Source organism: Canis lupus, chromosome 14 (genome assembly GCF_048164855.1).
Source record: "Canis lupus baileyi chromosome 14, mCanLup2.hap1, whole genome shotgun sequence".
NCBI classification, from domain to species: domain Eukaryota; kingdom Metazoa; phylum Chordata; class Mammalia; order Carnivora; family Canidae; genus Canis; species Canis lupus.
Window position 1 is genome coordinate 61,868,317 of NC_132851.1, and position 20,933 is coordinate 61,889,249.

The 20,933-nt window shown below is 35.5% G+C and overlaps 1 protein-coding gene across 1 annotated transcript; it reads left to right on the forward strand.

Moving 5' to 3' along the window:
* Nucleotides 1-9,701: 9,701 nt before the first annotated feature.
* On the forward strand, nucleotides 9,702-18,634 carry ODAM (odontogenic, ameloblast associated). Its single transcript, XM_072773934.1, has 10 exons — nucleotides 9,702-9,776; nucleotides 9,866-9,907; nucleotides 10,717-10,764; nucleotides 11,313-11,546; nucleotides 12,399-12,446; nucleotides 14,549-14,653; nucleotides 15,627-15,674; nucleotides 16,448-16,529; nucleotides 16,933-17,084; nucleotides 18,575-18,634. Exons 1-10 carry the CDS (start codon nucleotides 9,726-9,728, stop codon nucleotides 18,632-18,634), a joined length of 870 nt encoding a protein of 289 aa, XP_072630035.1. The 5' UTR covers nucleotides 9,702-9,725.
* The last annotated feature ends 2,299 nt before the right edge of the window (nucleotides 18,635-20,933 follow it).

Here is a 20,933-nt window from a genome sequence, read left to right on the forward strand (position 1 = left end):
TCCTGCCCCCTGGAACTCCTTAATCACATACTCTTGGGAAGATTTCTGAATCTCAGTGATTCCTATATTAGCCACCTATAAAATGAGAATATCAATATCTAAAACTCAAGGTTGTGGAAGAATTAAACCAATTGAACTGATTTATATATATAAAATAGTATACCACCCGGCATAATCTACATGTTAGCAAGCAATATTTTTGTTCTAATTACATCATCATTCAGAAACAGAAGGTGAATGTGATGCTTTATAGAAGTGATAAGTAAATGCATATTTGGTATACCATCTATGTATGAAAAAATAGAGAAAGCAAGAGCAAGAAGCTATGGAAGGTAATAGCACATACATTTAGAAATTTGATGATGGGCAGCCCGGGTGGCTCAGTGGTTTAGCACTGCCTTCAGCCCAAGGCCTGATCCTGGAGTCCCGGGATCAAGTCCCACTTCGGGCTCCCTGCATGGAGCCTGCTTCTTCCTCTGCCTGAGTCTCTGCCTCTCTCTCTCTCTGTGTCTCTCATGAATAAATAAATAAAATATTTTTTTAGAAAAAGAAATTTGATGAGGCATCCAATATAGTCATGAATTTAATTTCAGAAATAAAGTAGAACTCTTTGTAAGTAATATTGCCATTTATCAGAAATCACATGCAATTCTTATTTGACAAAAATAGATTGGTAATTTATAAATGTTTCTGACTGCATAATCTAAAACATCCATTAAGCAGATACTTTATGAAGACACAATATTGATATTTCCACAGAGTGTCTAAACTTCTGGAAGCAGTCTTGATGAGGAACATTACCTATGGCACTGATTTCCTAGCTCTTGGCTTCTGCTGTTTTAAGTGATTGTTTTTGCAGATGGAAAATCTTGGAAAAGAAATAGAGAAAATTAAACTTCCTTCATTGAAATGTGACCAGAACAATAAGCACTGTTCTTAGGCGACCTTCATGGTTGATAAACTCAGCTGAGGGCACTTAAACTGTAGATTGGAACAATAATCCTGGACATACTTCCTCATATCAGTATGAGTTTCTTAAGAATTTTGAAAACACAGAAGTAAAATGTCTGGCTTAGTATCTGTCTTAGAAAACTCCCAAATGACCTAAGGCAAGCCTCTGAAAATCCAAAAATTGGGAGATATTAACGATAACAGAAAATATGTCAGGGATTATATTATTCAAGACATATGAGGAATCTTCAGTTAATAATGAGAAGGAAATTTTAAGCAAGAAAATCATGATGTTTGTTTAAGATATCTCAAAAGCACATGGGAAAAAATTATCTAGTATCTTCATTCCATAGAGAATGGTATAGTGAAAGTATTACCTTTGGGAAAAGACCTGGATTCAAATCAGAGTTTTATCACTAAATAACTAAGTCACATTGGGCAAATTAGTTAACGTCTCTGAGTCTCAGTTTCCTTGTAAGTAAGATGATAATGAAAATACTTTCCAGATTCTTATGAGGATCAATTGAAAAAAATGTATTTAGAAAACAGCTGAGAACCTGGTATAAGGCACTAAACATATGTCTGTTTCACATATCTCTAAACACCTACATCCTCAGCATAAATTGACAGTTGTGTGAGATACACCATGTAAAATACTTCTGACCAGGGCAACAAAACCATATTATTTGGGTAGTTCAAGCAAATAATCCATTATATCCATTATGTGAAGGCATTAGTTTGCTGAAGTTGGCTTTTATTGTATCTTGAGATTCGATCCTTAATATTAGGGATTTTAAAAGTCATTGTCAAACAATTGGAAACTTGAAATGGGCCCTGGTGGAAATTAATAGATACAACAAAAAAGAGGTTTTCTGTTTGTTTGTTTGTTTGTTTGTTTTTTCTTGCTTGCTTGCTTGTTGTCAGAGATCCAGTTTACCGGCACATCACTGACTAAGAGAAAGAATGAATTCGAGGGCAACAGGAGTTGGTAAAAGGAAGTGAATTTTCCTTAATAAAACGTTGAAATTCATATTTTGGAAAATTTTTCAAGAATATTTTTAATTGACAGACGAATTGGTTGATAATGTATATCTTAGTTTTGGTTCAGGGGCCTACCTTTTTACCAAGGTGCTCTGTGGAGCTTCTATTTCTCATATGACACTTGCTTTTCACTCTTGTTCTTCTGCACTAAGTGCCATTCAATTTCCCATGCTTGTCTTTGTAAGAAAAGGTATTTCTGTATTATGCTTCATTCTTTCATACATGTAACAAATATATATTCTGTGTCAATCTTGTGCCATGCTGGGCATGAAGCCTACTTTTAAAAGAAGTCTTTTTGGAAATTAAATTTCCACAGCTCTGGTTTATCTTATTTCCTAACTTTGTATTCCACAAATGTGTGCAGTGCTAAACTTCTGGTGTATGCATTGCAAAACTGCCAGGTGCTTCTTGCCCTAGTGAGATCTCTGTTTCTGTTTGCTTCTCTCTCTCTCTCTTTCTCTCTCTCCCTCTTTCTCTCTCCCTGAAGCTTGATTAGAAATGCTTTGCCATGAGGTGGGGGGGGGGGCAATTTTTATAAAGCATTATAAAAAAGAATAGCCAGCAATAATTTCCCATCACAGATTCTATATGTAGGACCTTGGAGTTTTCCTATTTAACAATTTTATGCCCATTATATCAGAGAATATTGGTTCTTATTCAATATATATCTAATTACTAAAATACATGAGAGTAATAAGTTTAATGAAAAGTTTAGTTTTGTATATGAGACCATGGCCAAAAGCACAGAAACAATAACGTTCACAATTCAACACATGGTAAATGAGAGTAGCACACTAGAGTCTACTTCTCAAAAGTAATCTATTCTTTATAGTGATTCAGAATTGGCTAATGTGATGAGAAATTATTAACACTCAATGAACTACGATCAAATCTTTAGAACATGTCACTAAAAGGTAATATTTATATGATGAAAAACTTGGTAACTGTCTCAGGCTGAGATCCCCAGGAAGCAGACTGAAGTGGGGATTAACAGGCAGGAAATGTATTAAGGGCCCTTGGAATTAACATCTATGGAATGGAAGAGAAGGAAGTAAAATCAGGTTAAAGAAGAAATCAGCTGTTATATAGTCAACAAAGGCTTTAGTCAATCCCAGGGGGGATTCTGGAGCTGGGATGACCAATGGCCCAGTCTTCAGTGTATTAGCTAGATGGTGTTTGTTGGCCAGGGAAGGAAGAAGCCTTTGAGGGAGGCAAGTGAGGCAAATCCTGAAGAGGCTGACCACTGTGAGCACTCCCAGCAGCTAGGGCAGTAAGTCCTTCACTCCTAAATAGGGCTCTGGTTGGGGTATCACAGCACCCATGACAGAGACTAATATAGAATTCTGAAAAAAGAAGAGTTAGATTTTTTTTCCATCAATAATTCCAAAGGACAGGGTAAGGTGAGTATGAGTGACCAACTGGCCAACACCAGTAATTCAGACAGAATTTTTCCCAGAATTTTTCTGTGGAGCAGAATGACAGAATAGTATCTCACAGCAATTTTATCTACAAGTCTTCAATTCTGAGTTTTTTATGTGGAATGAATCCAGCATACAGTTCCCATATATGGTGTTATTTTTCACAAACTTTATATTGATTGTTTTCCTGCTTCTGATCCTTCTACCAATTTAGCTCCCATTTCTTTCCTTAACTCTTCAGTTAGACTTGACACTGAGTCTTATTTTCCAAGCAACAAATATCAGTTCTCCTTTTACTGTTCAAATAGCAAGCAGGAAAAAAAAAAAGAGTATAAACATTTCTAAAATTGCTAGGGTGTGGATTAAGACATTACAAATAGAGAAACACATAATTACAAATGACCACTGCTTCCCACCAAACTCTTCATGTAAGTTTACCAGAAATGAGGTAACAGATTCTATTATAGGAAAGTATTTAAATCAAGTCAGAGGTATATTTTTTGTTTGGAATATGAAAGACACTGCATTAGTAATTTTTGTATTGTAATATGCCTATGCAACAGAACGAGTTTCCAAAAGAAGAGTAATTTATTAAACAATATGTCACATTGACAAACACTTCAATGACTTTCAATATCTATCAGTGCTATAAGTAACATTTAATCTCACTCTGTAAAAGTGTATTTTGGACTTTCTAAATCATAGGAATTCCCATGCAATTGTTTGACAAATACTTGAGTATTTATTATGGGCCTGGCACTATTCTAGGCAATGGGATAAAATAGTAAAAAAAAAAAAAAAAAAAAAAAGATTCTGTTTCAATGCAGTTATATCATAGTAATGGAAGGCAAAAAATAAAAACAAGTAATTATGGATACTACTAAAAGGAATAAATAACCAAATCAGTAAACAAATAAAGTTAACACAATAGACGCAGGCTTTGCAAAGAATTTAAGTGAGATGATATGATAGAGGTGACTTCTCTAGGTTGGGTAGTCTGGAAACATCCTTCTGTGGAGTGACTCCTACATTGAATGACAAGAAGGCTTTGGCTCCTCAGTGATCATAGAGAGAGCATTCCAGACATGGATAACATGCAAAGGCCTCAAGGCAGGAATACATTTAACATGTTCAAAAATCAGAAAGAAAACTAGCATGGATTGGAGCTTGGGGAACAAGGACAGAAATGAGAAGCAGTGAAGTGAGAAAACAAAGCAAGGGGCAGATCACTGTGAACTTTGTTTTTTTTTTTTGTTTTTTTTTTTGATCACTGTGAACTTTGTAAACTGGAGTAGGTGGAAGAAAAAGAAAATAAATGGAGTGGAAAACAAAAGAAGAAAAGAGTAAACAGATGGAAGAAGTCAAGGAGAAGGGAGGAGGAAAAAAAGAAAGGAAAACAAGACAGCAAACTTTTTGGAGCCATAAAATACTACCTTTATTGGATGCCTGGGTGGTTCAGTGGATGAGCATCTGCCATTGGGTCAGGGTGTGATCCCAGGGTCCTGGGATCGAGTCCCACATCAGGCTCCCCACCAGGAGCCTGCTCTCCTTATGCCTGTGTCTCTGTCTCTCTCTGTGTCTCTCATGAATAAATAAAATGTTTTTAAAATATGCTATTGTCAGAAAGCATAAAATCTGGTTAAGGAGATAAACTCTTCATGTAACAAAAAGACAACCAACAGAATTCTGAGAAAGAATTAAATCAGACTGGGCTGGGGTACTACTGCCCTTGACTGGGACCTTCACAAGAAGTCCCATGACCACAGCATGGCCTTGGCTAGATGTCATGAAAGACATGAGAGGGGAGAAAGGGGGAGAAAGGCAGAAATAATGGAAAGACATTAATCTCACATCAAGTTATGGGCCACACTCTATGGAATCACAGGCAGTTCACAGTTTTTCAGCCCAACTTTAATTGTGTCTGGCCTCTCAACTACTCTGAAAGTCATGGGTCTTTACCTTATTTTTCTTATTATCTCTATTCCTGAACAAGTTACTCCTGGAAATTATACTTTATTTATTTATTTTTAAAGATTTACTTAGAGAGAGAGAGTATGAGTGGCAAGAGTTGACAGAGGGAGCAAGAGAATCACAAGTAGATGCCACACTGAATGTGGAGCCCAACGTGGGGCTTCATTTCACGACTCTGACATCACATTCTGAGCTGAAACCAAGAGTCAGAAGCTAACTGACCAAGTCACCCAGGAGCCCCCTGGAAATTATACTTTATAGTCATAATTCACATGCGTGTACCTACAAATCTGAAATATAATAAAGTTAGACTCATAAAATCAAGCAAGAGCCATGAAGCTAGAATGTTTTGTCATAGTGGACATGTGATGATTAATATTCAGCAACGTACACTGTTAAACAGAAGGGGCATTTTAGTAAAGTCTCACAGAAGTTAAAAGTAAACACTCTGTGATAGAAAAGATAGTGATTGACAGCTTGCTTATCCTCCATATTTATTGCATAAATTAATAATAAAGAAATTGTTAGAGTCACCTATCGCCTTGATTGAGCTGACATTCACTATTCAACTCTGGAAATATATGAAAATACTTTCATTTCTCATCATTTTATTTTTTTTTAATTTTTTTTTTCATTTCTTATCATTTTAATCTGTTAATTATCTTTGGAATTATGCTGTCTCTCTTCTCTCTGGTTAGGCAGCTTGGTGCTTTGGAAAGACTACTTGACTAATAATCAAAAGACCTGCACACTAGCCACAATTCTGGTACTTTTTTGACAGTGGAAGAAAAATTAGTAATTTCCATGAAGCAGAAATCAAGTCTGTTTTATTAAGTTCTCAAAACCCATTAAGGACATGAATACAGAAGTTACACAATAAGTATGTGTTGTATGAATAAATGAATGAATGAAATTGCTGAACCTTCTGTACCTCAGCTTTCTCATTGAAACATGGCAATAAGTATACTACGTACCTTGACATGTCATTAGAAGTTCCTGAAAAATTAGAACTCATGCAAGAAAATCATTTTTATTATAAGCAGCGCTAAAATTCAAACTCTATTCTCTTGATCTGCAGAATATTGACCTACTTCACAATGGCTCTCTGCAAGCTTCTTAACTGATTTTTCAGGTTAGTTGAAAGGGGTAAAAAGCAAAGATAACCCTTTGAAAGGACTACTATATAACCCATTGTTATCTGTGCTTCATCATCTGTTATTGGAACAGAGCAAAGGTAAGGATCATTTTAATGGTACATAATCCAACAGTCATATGTACTTGGCACTGTTGTGTGTTTTTGTACTTTTATTTGAAAAGGGTGTCTGGTGTTCTGGTAATCAAACTAAAACAAAGTAATGAAGTCACAGTCACAATATCTGCTTCAGGATTTCCTCCTTGTAAGGTCTCTTAGTTTAAGGTTCCTGTGTCTTAATCCATACAGATTGACATTGCTCTGGATGTGTGTCACCTTTTTCTCCTCTGAATAAAGAAACCTATTTATTCCACAAAAGCCATGGAATAACCTACAAAGTGAATGACATTGAACAAAAAAAAAAAAAAAAAATGAAGAAGTCAACATAGCTGAATGGGAGAAAGAGACACAGACAATATCCACACTTTGACTAGTAAGAATTAGATGAGAGCCCTTGGCTACTTCCCCTCTTGCACAAAAGTAACTTTGCTGCCAATAATAGGAGCTATCAGATAGGAAAGCATAGGTTGTTCATTTCCATCTCAATATACTATATAACTGAAGAGTTTCAGCTGCTTTTCTTTAAAATACTCAAGTAATGGAAAATAAAAACAAAAAGAAAACAATAACAGAAACCTCCTTCCAACTACTTTAGACTTGAGGACTGTAGCTAGGTGAAACTAACGATCCTCAAAATAATGTTTACAGTGACTATATTTTGGCTTTGTAATACAGCTCCTAGCTTCTTCAGCACTTGGCCTTAACAACTTTCTGGCTCAGTAGTGTCTAAGACCCCACACAATGCAACAGAAAATCTCCAAGACTGAGACTTTCATGGTATACTAAATTTAATCTGACATTCAGAGTAGACCAAGTTCATTAATTATAAATACATGCCATCAGGCAATTTAGAGCCACCTTTCTAGTTCATCCATTCAACCAATCTACTGGATTTTCCAGACAACTGGTTACATTAGCCATTCAGCTCTAGTTAAAATCTGCAATAACATCTGAGGCAGTCTAACTATTTGGCTAAATTAAAAAGAAACTTTCATAAATCTTGGGAAAGTTCCTTTCTAACAGATATAAAATCCTGATTGTGGCTATGCTGCTTTAGTAAAGAAAGGGGTCTTATTATGTTTACTATTCCTTTTCCTTGTTGCTCTTTCTTTTTTGGTTATGCAACAAATAGCATATTCATTTTAATAATAAGCCTTGCAAATTCAAGAAGTTTCTCATCCTACTAAGAATGACAAATTTATTGAAAGGCAATAATGTTTTCCTGCATGAATAGCTGCCATTAGTTGCTCAAGATTAAATTAGCCAAAGAATTCTTTCAATGGAAATTAACTGATAATATATGGCACCACTTATGATCTTGGACTATCTACTAGAATGGGGTCAATACTAACAGCAAAGAAAAACAAGACAAATGCCACACATACTATGAAGAAAATTTAACAATGAAGTACACATCATAACAGCTATATTTTGAATGCTAAAATCATATTTAGCAAAAGACACTTTTTAAACACAAAATATTCACCACTCCTTTTTAAAATGTAGGCCATCATGCTTTTTATTCATTATTTATTATTTGTTAAATTATTTATTCCAACCAACATGATCATATGGGACACATATGCTATAGATACATAGAAATTTAGCATTTTTTAAGGATTCTATTCCATAGGTAGACAAACATATACTGATATTTTCAAGGTTGAACTTAAATAAAATTAGTTCATATTTACTCAGTCCAACACTGACAAATCAAAGAATCTTAACTTCCCTGAACTAGGTTTTGAAATTTTGTCTTTAAAAAAAAAGATTTATTTATTTATTCATGAGAGACACAGAGAGAGAGAGACAGGGACAGAGACATAGGCAGAGGGAGAAGCAGGCTCCTCTCAGGGAACCCATGTAGGACTCATTCGATCTCAGATCCCAGGATCACTCCCTGAGCCAAAGGCAGGCGCTAAACCACCATTAGTCCTTGAATAAAAGCTTAAAAGTTACTCTATTACTGTATTCATTTTAAGGACAATAAAAGGAGCAGAATTAAATTATTCTAGAGGATTTAGTCATAACTGAAGCAAAAGCCAGGAATGATCACAGGGAAACATTTCTCAGAGGATAATGTAATGATATTACTAAAAGTGTGGGAATCCCTATACCACCTAGATGATTAGGAAAGGGGTTATTAGCTAAGTCATTGTCTGAAACCCACTGAATCACTGGGCCCTTTGAAAAATGATTGGTCATTCTTTTTTAAAGATGGGTTTTTAAATTTAAGAGAAGCTTCAAGCAGCAGAGCTGAAAGATTAAAAGAACGCAGATCTTGCATGGGTCTAGATTTCTCTACTTAGGCAAAGGATTGAGGTAAGATATCGAAATCTTTGTTTTCATAGTTTTAAGAACCCAAATCAGTCAACTCTGCAGAATAATCCACCAAGGTCACCCTAAATGCTTATATAGATTGATAATATGAATTAGGATAGGCGTTTTTACATCTGGAGGACAAAAGATAATATGTTTCCACAGGTTGCACTATTTATCAATATTACAGTTTCATTTTATAATCTCTTTACCTGAGTTAGAAAAATATTGACTCAGTTGCTCAGTTTAAATATATTTTATGTTATTAGACTTTTAAATGAACTTTTATCTGTTATTGGACTGCTATTGTCAGATCTTTATTGTAGTATTTTTACTACTACATTAAATACACATTAAAACTGTTTTCATAATAAAGACCTATTTCACTGACTCTAGTCATGGGCCTCCCATGATCAGAAGGACCCATTTCCTTAGCTATAGAACAGCACAAGGGATGAGGCCATCTTGTTCATTAACTTATTTAACTATATCACATACCACCAAATGAATCATTTGGTCAAGCTAAAAGGACAAACAAATAATTCTGGTTTTTATAAACAGCTGCTCTGAGAAAAAGAATAGGTTCTGTTACAGATATTTATAAATCTGCCTTTTTAATTTTAAATCCTAATATATAAGTATTTACTATAGAATTCACTCAACTACTCTTCTGACTGAACAATACCAACGAATTATTGTTACCATGATTTTTACATAGAGGGTCTATTTAAAGCTCAATTTCACAACTTATTTTCTAGATATTTCATCTGAAAATGAAAACCATAATTCTTCTTGGGCTACTAGGAGCCACAATGTCAGCCCCAGTAAGTGATTTCATGGTACAACTAAAATCATCGTGTGAAACCTTTAACAAATCCTCTTTGACCATCTCATTTTTTTAATTATTTTTTAGCTTATCCCACAGCGCCTTATGTCTGCAAGCAACAGCAATGAGGTTAGTTTCAATACCTACAACAATCTCTCCATTTTGTTTTTGTTTTTTAAGGGAACCCAGTGCAGAAGAGACAAAAACACTTATTCGCTAGCTCTCTCTCTCTCAAATAAATAAATCTTAAAACCTGGGAAGGGGGGCCTGAGTGGTTCAGTTCGTTAAGCAAGGCAAGCATCCAACTCTTGATTTCAGCTCAGGTCACAATCTCAGGGTCATGAGATAAAGCCTCACCTCAGACTCCACTCTCAGTGGGGCGTCTGCTTGAGATTCTCTCTTCCCTTCTCTCTCTCCCTCCCCTCATGCTCTCTCTCTCTCCCTCTAAAATAAATAAATAAATCTTTTTTTTTTTTTAAAAAAAAAACCTTTGTTAATTTATCCTGCATTCCTATCCACTAGCTCTTACATCCAAATGCATTTCCAGTGCTCATGTTTATTTGGTATACCAGGTTATTTCTGGAATATTATTTTGCTCCCCATGTGACTGTAAACTCTTTAAAGGCCGAGACAGTGTCTCGTATATCTTTTTATTCTAAGAGCACCCAATATAGGTGTATAGAGGTGTTTAACAGCTTAAAAATTACTGACTAAACCACTGGAATGGGCTGAAGTTGTGCAATCTCAGACCCAACAGGGGAGAGGTAGTTAAATTCCAATCTCTAATCACTGTAATTTATACAAGCCTAGTGAGAAAATACCCCTAGCAGGAAACTGATGGATCAGCCCTGGCTTGTTCTACATTTGTAGTAAACTTTGTTCTTAATAGTTTTAGCATGTGTAACCATCTTGTTTTCATATCATCTTTCCTTTTCCAGTTACTTCTGAATCTTAATAATGCTCAACTTCAGCCACTACCATTTCAGGTACCTTGATAATTATTTTAAGAATATCTGTCAACTGCTTACTTCTTACAGTACTTTGTAGAGAACAAAATGTTTCCTGATTTCATTTCTGAAATTTCCATTTTTAAGGTTATAGATTTATCCCATATATTCTAATGACCATTTGTTTGAAAACAAAAGTAAACGCTGTAATCTGATTAACATTTATTTATTGAAAACTTGCTAAGTGCCAGGCACAAATTCTCACAACTGTGAGACAGTTAAATGAACTATTTATACAAAGTCATACTCAGCTGTTAAAAAATATATATATTTAAAACCAGTCTGGCAACTGCAGAAAGCACACTCGTTATCCACTTGATTCTGCCCCATATTTTTTATGACCACTGGGAATTTAGCATTGTTCGTGCTATTTGCACAGCTCATATGCGCTAAGATGCTGTCCTTTTTTATAAGGCAGCAATGGGATTACAGAAATTATTTCATTTTGGATTTTTCTTCCTCAGGACTGATTTTAAATTCTTTTTGAAATGAAAGATAAATGCTTCCTTTCTGTTATGTCCTTCCAGGGCCCATTTAACTCATGGATTCCTCCTTTCTCTGGGATTCTACAACAGCAGCAGCAAGCTCAAATTCCAGGGCTCTCGCAATTCTCTTTATCAGCTCTTGATCGGTTTGCTGCACTGTTCCCAAACCAAACACCTTTCCCAGGACGGGTTAGTTTTGCCCAAGGAACCCAGGTGGGACAGCAGGACCCCTCACAGCCTCAAACACCACCACAGACCCAGCAGAGCCCTAATCATGTAAGTTGGGCCTCTCCCATCCTGTTGTTCTGGGGAGAGATAACACATGTTGGATGTGAAAATGAGTAGGAATCAGTTTTGAAATAAGACAACAGTTAATGAGAAAATTTATTCTCATAATTTGTTCTACCATCACTGAAAGTACTTTATCTTTTCTGATTTCTACATGAAAAGTACCATTTAAATCAGCTATTCTATTGTAGCCACAAATCAAAAGTGTTAAAAATATGTCTTAGAAAAGATAATTAGGGAAATTTAATCTTTAAAGAAGAAACAATTTACATTAATGATATACATATAATAGATAACCTTCGTTGTCATAAAAGTCTTTAATAAAAATTATAAATGTGTATGGCTAGGTGTAAGAAAAAGCTCTGGAATTTTATGTTAAAAGGTCAAATATAACTGGGGTGTCTGGGTGTCTCAGCCAGTTAGGCATCCAACTCTTGATTTCAGCTTAGGTTGATCTTAGGGTCGTGAGGTCCATGTGTGGAGCTCTGTGCTGAGGGTGTAGCCAGCTAAGATACTCTCTCCCTGGGGATCCCTGGGTGGCTCAGCGGTTTGGCACCTGCCTTCAGCCCAGGGCATCATTCTGGAGTCCCGGGATCCAGTCCCATATCAGGGTCCCTGCATGGAGCCTGATTCTCCCTTTGCCTGTGTCTCTGCCTCTCTCTCTCTCTCTCTCTCTCTCTCTCTCTCTCTCCCTCTCCCTCTCTCTGTCTCCCATGTATAAATAAATAAAATCTTAAAAAAAAAAAAAGGATATTCTCTCCCTCTCCATGTGCTTGGGCACTCTCATTCTCTCTCTCAAAAAACAAAGTCAAGTATAATTTTTTATGCCTTTTTTGGCAGGTTATGCCCTATGTGTTCTCCTTCAAAATGCCTCAAGAACAAGCACAGGTAAATGAATAGAATACTATCACTCCTACAGAAAAGATGGCTATATATACTATCTAATGCTTTCTTTTATATTTGAGAATATGTATACTATCCAATGCTTTCTTTTATATTTTATCTCTGACTCCTATAGCACAGCTATGAAAACTATTATCATAATTATATCATAATCATAATTATCACTGTCTAATACCGCTATTGCGAGGCTGGCATCACTTTGTTAATGTTAGGCTCACTTAATAACTCCTGAAGGAAGGACAGCTAAGGAGAGTCCCCAGAACCCCTGAGTTTCTGAAGCATGACTGCATTGGGAATTAAGAGCTCACTAAGCTGTAAGTCATGGTCCCTTTGCATGACATTTGTACTGGCATTTGGAAACTCAAGAGAAATACCATGAGCTGACTTTGCCCCACCCTACATTTCTTTCAAAGAGAGATGCATTAAACTGATAAAATATGATGGAGGTATGAAACACTTGCCACATTATTTGGTAGTTAGAGCATTCTGCTCAAAACATTTCCAGGTTCTTTTACATTTTCAATTTAATTTCATATTACAATCAAATGGTGGTGATTTCCATTAAATAAGAGACCTGAAAAAATGAATTCCAACTAGTGTGATCATGAGAGTAAAATGGAAAACCCTCTCAAGATTAGTTTCACTTAATTGACTTTATAATAGACTAGGTTCAAAGAAATAGGGACATGGATAAATTATTCACCAGCAGAGTACTGATCATTTCATAAAAGATTACACCACTTGGTTCTCATGTAATCATAATTATGTATTTTTGTTCCATGCTCATTATAAAATAAAAGTTACTCCTAGACATTACGTCATTCTATGCCAGAGCATTTAGAGAGGTAGGTATATGGTAAGTGGGATTACTTCATTTTAAGGATCAAGGAATTAAATCTAAATGAGATTAAATTCCCAATCCTGATGCAAGTAAATAGCTGAGTTGGAATATAATTCTTCATCCTTCCTTTAACCACTAAACCAATGGCTCTCCACCCTGGCTTTGCATTAGAATCTCTGGTGTAATTTTGAAAATTACAAATGCCTAGACCCTACCCACACCTAATGAATCAGACCTGATGAGTAGGTCACAAATATGATTATCTACTAAAATGCTGAAAAGGCGATTTTAGTTCTTAGCCAGAAGTAAAAATCACTGCATAAAATGTACTTCTCAAACCATAGTTGTTTTTTTAACTCTTATGTTTAATATAGTCTCTTAATTATGCAAGGAAACAAAACGTACTAAACTCTATGTATGTACTAAGATCCTCATTTTCTATAAACACATATGTATGTTTAGACACACAGGCATAAATGGAAGCCAATACATGATAATATGGGTGGTAAAGTTGCAGGTGATTTCTTTTGTTCCTTGTCCATTTCTGGATTTTCCAAATACTCTAAAAATGCTATGGATTATCTTAATAAAATGGAGATTATTAAAATCAACAAATTATTGAGGATTCACTCATTATCAAAGAACTTTTTTTTAAAGATTTTATTTATTTATTCATGAAAGACACAGAGAGAGAGAGGGAGAGACACAGGCAGAGGGAGAAGCAGGCTCCAAGCAGGTAGCCTGATGTGGGACTTGATCCCGGGACTCCAGGATCACACCCTGGCTCAAAGGCAGGTGCTAAACTGCTGAGCCACCCAGGGATCCCCTCATAGAACTTTTAATACCATTCCTATAGAATACTGATTCTCAAAAAATATAGGGAAAATGTCCAGTAAGTCAGACATGACTTCTTAGGTATTCACAAAGTAAACTATACGTAAAGTTTGTATATAAAGTACACAATTTGTGTACAAAGTCCAAGGTGCCCTTTCTTAAAAGCATATTATTTTACTACTTCTTTAATGTGTTTGACCAAGCAACCTTGAAACAAAGTCCAGTGTCATGTGCAATATGAGTTATTTCTTAAGTTTGACAAGGACAGCTTCATGAATTATTTTGTTTTAGATACAAATCTTTGTTACTAGATATAAAGCAATTTTAAAATAATACTGACATGAGAAGATATTTTTTAAAGGTCTATGCTGATCTAAAGGAAGCTCTCATCTACTTTTCTGTTTACAAATAGATGCTTCAGTACTATCCAGTCTACATGCTCCTACCCTGGGAGCAATCTCAACAAACAGCCCCACAGTCACCTCCACAAACAGGACAGCAGCAATTTGAGGAGCAGGTACTACTGTTTGATTTTAGTCTGAGAATAGAGGAGATATGGTAAATGTTCAAAGAGACTATATGAGTATATTTACAGCAAAAGCTCATCAGCCTGAACTGATGGTCACAAAAAGATATAGTGTGTTCTGCTCACATATCACTAATTTGGAAAGACTTGAAGGCTGGATTTTAAAAGAATGAAGTCAGTGAGTGGACTTCAGCAAAATCAGAGACCAAAAGATGAATCATCTTGGAAAAATTCTAACTTTTAAAAAGCTATCAGCATCCTTCTTGTTCTATTTACATATGGTTATCATTAAGAAAAAATTGTTCCCATGGTGGAAGGCACCCATGATCACTAGATACAATTAGATAACCTTAATACTGAATTTTGTGGAATTCTAGAATTCTAATATAATTTCCGGTGTGGCCCATACATAACTAGATTTCATTTAGTTAGAATGGAAAAAAATTGAATAGTTTATCACCACTCTAAAACCAAATTAGAGAAAACTGACAATTATGCTTCAAGTGACTGGTAGTAGTAATTCTAATTAATTTGTATTAATTTAAAGACAAAAGGAGAATTTTATTTATTTTTTATTTTTTATTTTATTTATTTATTCATGAGAGACACAGGGAGAGAGAGAGAGAGAGGCAGAGACAGAAGCAGAGGGAGAAGCAGGCTCCATGCAGGGAGCCCAGCGTGAGACTCGATCCCGTGTCTCCAGGATCATGCCCTGGGCTGCAGGCAGCACTAAACTGCTGAACCACCTGGGCTGCCCGAAAAGGAAAATTTTAACCTAGAAATCATATGGTATTAAAAGGATGCTTGGTAATTTAACAATAACCTTTACCACCTAGAACATATGAACTTTAAAAAAGGATTTAATATAATATAAAAATATATATAATTTTAAGTAATAATTTATTATAGACTTATGACAAAAATCATCACAGCAAATCTAACATATTTTCCAAAAACCTGACAGATGCCATTCTATACTCAGTTTGGATATGTTCCAGTACAAGTAGAACCTGTAAGTAATGCACACTTTTCATTTAAAAAACAACTAACTTTTGAAACAACTTGCTGTATAACGTGTTAAATCTATCAGTGCCCTTCAGACAAAAACCATCAGGAACACACCTATAGTTGAACAAAATTGGATTTATCTACTCATTGCAATGAGGGAGGACCCACGTGGGGAGCTGTGGGGTGTCTCAGTAGGATGGTGACTGGCTGTTCAAAGGGCCTGGGCTTCTGTCAGGGATTTTGGGGAGAGTTCAAGGAGTAATGGTTCACTCCAAATCGAGTATTCTCAAGAAGTGATGGACAATTGTATGGTTGGTAATTAAACAATTCTTACCTAGAACATAAGAACAGAGGGAGGCAAAGACTCCCTGATTGGTGACGAAAGGAGGGTTACTCAGATTATCCAGGATATGAGGATGGCTGCTATTTTTTTGGCTTGCATAGTGACCTTGCTTTAGACAAGATCACAAAGTGGGTTTTTTTGTCGCACTTCATCACGTGCAGACATGACTCTGTCTGATGTTGATATTCTGTAGGATTGTTAATGTTTGACAGAACTCCAGGGCCTAGCAGAGAATGTCCAGTAAACTCCCAACAGCACAAGCAGAGTTGTGTGTCTTATGTCAGGAGCTCCTTTTTCTCAAATCTAAATGATTATTTTTGTTTTTAAGAAACTAAAATTGAAGAAGTTGGGAATAGTGTGACTGCCTTGGATGCAAAACCCACAGATTTTATAGATGAAAAACTTAGACTTTTTTCAACTTTCCAATGTTACAGGTTATGCCAGGAGGACAGCAGCAATTAGCCCTAGATCCCGTCCTAGGCACAGCTCCTGAAACTGTTGTAATGGTAAGATCCCGTACCTCACTGTGCTGGCTATCAGAGATCAGCAACTGGCAGCCTACAGGTTCCTGCACTATTGTTCATCTTAACAGACTTTATTATTGTTTTTCCATCAACAATTATTACTCCTTCCACCTATAATCTCTTATCGGTCAAGATTCAATTTACTCAGTTCATCAATTATTCACTACTTTATATCAGATACATTCCCAGGAATTAAGAGACATCCACATTTGATGATATATATTTATAGTCATTCTATGACAGATTATAATCTAAAAGATTAATAAATCATTTACTTCCTAAATCAATGTTTTGCCTTGCATCTCAATCCTGTTGCTTTATAGTCTTCCTAATTTTGATCTTGTATTTGAACCTGTAACCACTTTGTGTTCTTTCTGACTCTCCATAGCCAGCAGGAGTGATACCATACTTACGAAAAGAAGTGATAAACTTTAAGCATGCCAATGGAGGAATTTTTGTTCCTTCAACCTCACAAACACCCAGCACTACAAATTATTTTGCTCCTGCTATTGACCCAACTATTACCCCAGAGTTGATGGAAAAGAAGGTAATCAGAGATTTGTTTTATGTAAGAAATTGTTATCTAATAAAAAAAGAACTTGTTATCTAATAGAAAATATAAAGTTACTGCTTAATTTATAAGATTCAGTCATAGAAATAGTGAGAGTTAATGATATAGTAAAATAAATGGTCTTTACCTTGAATAGGGAGGTCAATAATTGATTATTAAGAATCAATTAATTAGAATGTAATTTAACTTTGATTTAATAAGAGCTTCTTATGAATGTCCTTTTCTCACTAGGCCAAGACTGATTACTTAAAGGAACCGTAAGACACTGTCTTAATCATTCAGAGTTTTTGGTAAGTATCTGCCAAAAGGCATGCACTATGTTACAGGACACATCCTAAATTAAAAGAGAAAAAAAACAACTGTCAGGGGAACTATTGAAGAGGTCTTACCAAAATGAAACAACAATAACAAAAATTAGTGATTATATAGTTCTACAAAGCTAATAAGAATTGTGGGACTTTAGTAATTCTTTTTAAAGATTGGTTGATTGATTGATTGATTGATTGATTGATTTGAGGGGGAAAGGGGGCATAGGAAGAGAATCTCAGGCAGACTCCACACTGAGCCCAGATCCCTATGCAGGGCTCATTGTCATGACCCTAAGATCATGACCTGAGACAAAATCAGAAGTCTAACAGACTGAGCCACCCAGGCACCCCAGGACTTTAGCAATTTTTTAAAAAATAAAAATAAATTTCTTAGAATCACGTGTGCCTATGCAATAAATTTGGTATAAACTCTGAAAACACAAATAGTAAATATACTAGGTCCATGTAAAATACATTCTACAAACACAATGTAGAGCCAATTCTCCTAAGTCATCACTTTACCTTGCAAACTAGAAGTTGTCACAATGCCAGTATATCTGTATTAGACTGGAATGAAATAAAGTCTCAAAGTGATAAGAAAAATTGCACAATCACATGGCAATTGAAAATTCCATGACTCTCATATCAAACACAACGTTAATTAACTACCTGTCTTAATGGGCTGGTTGGCTGTGAGGCACATGGGTATTTGATAGAAGGGGAGGCTAGGATAGCACCAAGAAGTAGAAAATATGCACTAAGAAGCAAATAATTTGGCCTGAAGGGAAAAGTAAAAGGTAAGAGTGTTTTGAAATATCCTTGTGCTGCCTATGAGTCTTTGTTGATTCCTTCTTCTATGAAAAATGAACCTCAGCATTCTTCAGTTAAAAAAAAAAAAAGTCTATAAAAGTACAGAGTGAATAGATTATCACCTCTTTGGAAAAGTCTCTCTTCTGTGACATTTTGTACAATACAAGTCAATTCAAGTTATTTAATCAGAAATACTAGGATTTCTGTATAATGTGACCTTCATTCTATGTGACAACAGTGCCAGAAGTAAAGTTTTCTAGTTTTTATTAAGCATTTTGGAAAATATCTAGGAAGTGTTCCAGAAAACAGTCTAATGGCATTAAAATGCACTCTTATCTTATTTTTCAGAGAAAAAGTTATGGCAGTGCCTCGGATATCATTTTAGGCCATTTGATTCCTCGATGCTAACATCAGTTCTTTGAAATATACAAAATACTCTTCTCTTGAAATTCTTTTTACTTATAGTTTTACACTCTTTAAGGAAATCATAGAAAATAATACAATCATATAAGTCTTGTCTTTATAAAATTATGCTTCATTTCAAATATCCTATCACTGTATAATCTAGAAAATAACAATGAAAATAAAGCTAATAAAGATGGATCAACTAGATCATTGTATTTGTAATGTATTAAAGATAGCTCTGGAAAATGAGAATAAAGATACGTTGTTGTTGGATTTACGAGTGTGGTGATTGTGACTAATGAACTAAAGTATGTACCTTTGACATACCATCTTATTATTACCCCAGGGCCCATTCAGCTAGACTCCTGATGCACTTCTCCTTAGAATCAAAATTATCTGGTGGCAGATATCACGAAGTGCATGCTCCCAGTGAGACACAGCTAATAGAGAGATGGCTATTCTCACCGAAAAAATAGATCCCTAATATGTACGCTGGTTTGAGGAAGCATCATTCTGTACAGAATAGGGCACAGATTTCAGATTCCATCAGATCTCATTTTCATGTGGTTTTGAGCCTTCAGCAAGTCTCAGTATTCCCAGGTGTAAAATAGAGATAACAATACCTATCTTTTAGTACTTGTGAAGATACTACATACACATATATACATACATGTAAGATACCTGGCCATACAAAGTACTCAGAAAATGTAAATTTTTCTCCTTTAACTTGTGACTATGGAAGTACTAATTTCTCAGCTTTGGAGCTTCAACTGAAATTCTGAGAAAACTGGCATTTAATATGCTTTACATACTTGTATGTAGGTGTGTGCTGACATGTGTGGGGGGTATGCACACAGAAAGAAAGTCGAATGTATAAATGAGTGAATACATGAATGTTAAGCATTAGGTGGTTTAAAACAAATTTGGTTAATATTCTAGGCTTTAAAGTTGATCAAAATTCCTAGAATTATACCTTCTCCAGAATTTAGTGACATTATGACTCTGAAAACTGCTACTTTCCCTATGGAAGAGCAACCCAATAATCACCTATGCTATTTTCATCTTATTTTTTCTCCTTTTCCCCTAAATTGGTGAGTTGGATATAACTCTGGGTGGCTAACTGATCTTTTAATATTGGACATGACATTCAAGATTCACACATCAAGATGTCTGCTAAAGCAAGTATTCAGCACTTAGGGACATTGTGTCCCAAAATTCCGAGAGTTCACAAGGTCACTGAAAAAAATTGCATGAAGTGATTCATGCTGAGGGTTTAAAAAACATTCTGGAACATAGCACACATTCAATCTCTTTAAGGAGGAGGAGAAAGAAGACAGAGACTAAAGAGAAGAGATGAGCACAACATAGCTATTCTGTTCAAGGGTGCAGTGAAGAGAAGCAGGACTCAGGGAAAACTGAAAAACTCTAAGCATCAAACTAAAATCAAGTTAAGAGTTCTGCAATATCATGGGTTACAATAATAAGCACTGAAAATATGAGGTGGCATCCAGGTCATTAAGGGCCCAAATAGAACAAAAAGCAAGAGGAACTTGCCCCTTTTTTCTGCCTCACTCCTTGAGCTGGGACATCTCATTTCATCTTCTCTGCTTATTGAGCTGGGACTTCTAGCACAGGTTCTCCTGGTTCTCGGGCCTTCGGACTGAAGCTGAATTACACCATCAGCAATCCTGGGTCTCCAGCTTGCATATGGCAGATTGTAGGACTTCTCAGCCTCCATATCATGAGTCAACTCCTCATAATGAATCTCAACAAAGATATACAGATACAAACACAGATATATAGTTCACCCTTGAACAACATGAGGGTTGGGGTGCCAACCCCCCACACAGTAGAAAATCCACATATGACTTTGACTTCCCCAAATCTTAACTACTAATAGCCTACTGCTGACCAGAAGCCTTACTGATAACATAAGTAAGGCATATTTTGTATGTTATTGTATTGTAGTTATTGTATTCTTACAATAAACAACAGAAAAGAAAATGTTATTTTAAAAATCATAAGGAAGAGAAAATACAGTTACAGTACTACTATAAAACAACCCACATTTAAGTGGACCCACACAGTTCAAACCCATGTTGACTGAGGATCTGCTGTAGATATAGAAAACAGATATGTTATACTGGTTCAATTTCTCTGGAAAACTCTTACTAAAACACTTTGGATTCTTTTGAATATTTAATAATTTTTCATTGTACGTTGACTTTGTAAATGATAAATAGAAGAGACTGCATTTTGTTGCATTCTTCCAAAGAATGTTGCATTTTGTGCTAACATAATA

Excerpts from the sequence above, each read along its gene's own strand:
- ODAM (XM_072773934.1), top strand. The coding sequence starts at position 9,726 with ATGAAAACCATAATTCTTCTTGGGCTACTAGGAGCCACAATGTCAGCC. Across the intron at positions 14,654-15,626 it reads AGCAGCAATTTGAGGAGCAG|ATGCCATTCTATACTCAGTT; the intron begins GTACTACTGTTT and ends AAAACCTGACAG. Across the intron at positions 15,675-16,447 it reads TTCCAGTACAAGTAGAACCT|GTTATGCCAGGAGGACAGCA; the intron begins GTAAGTAATGCA and ends CCAATGTTACAG.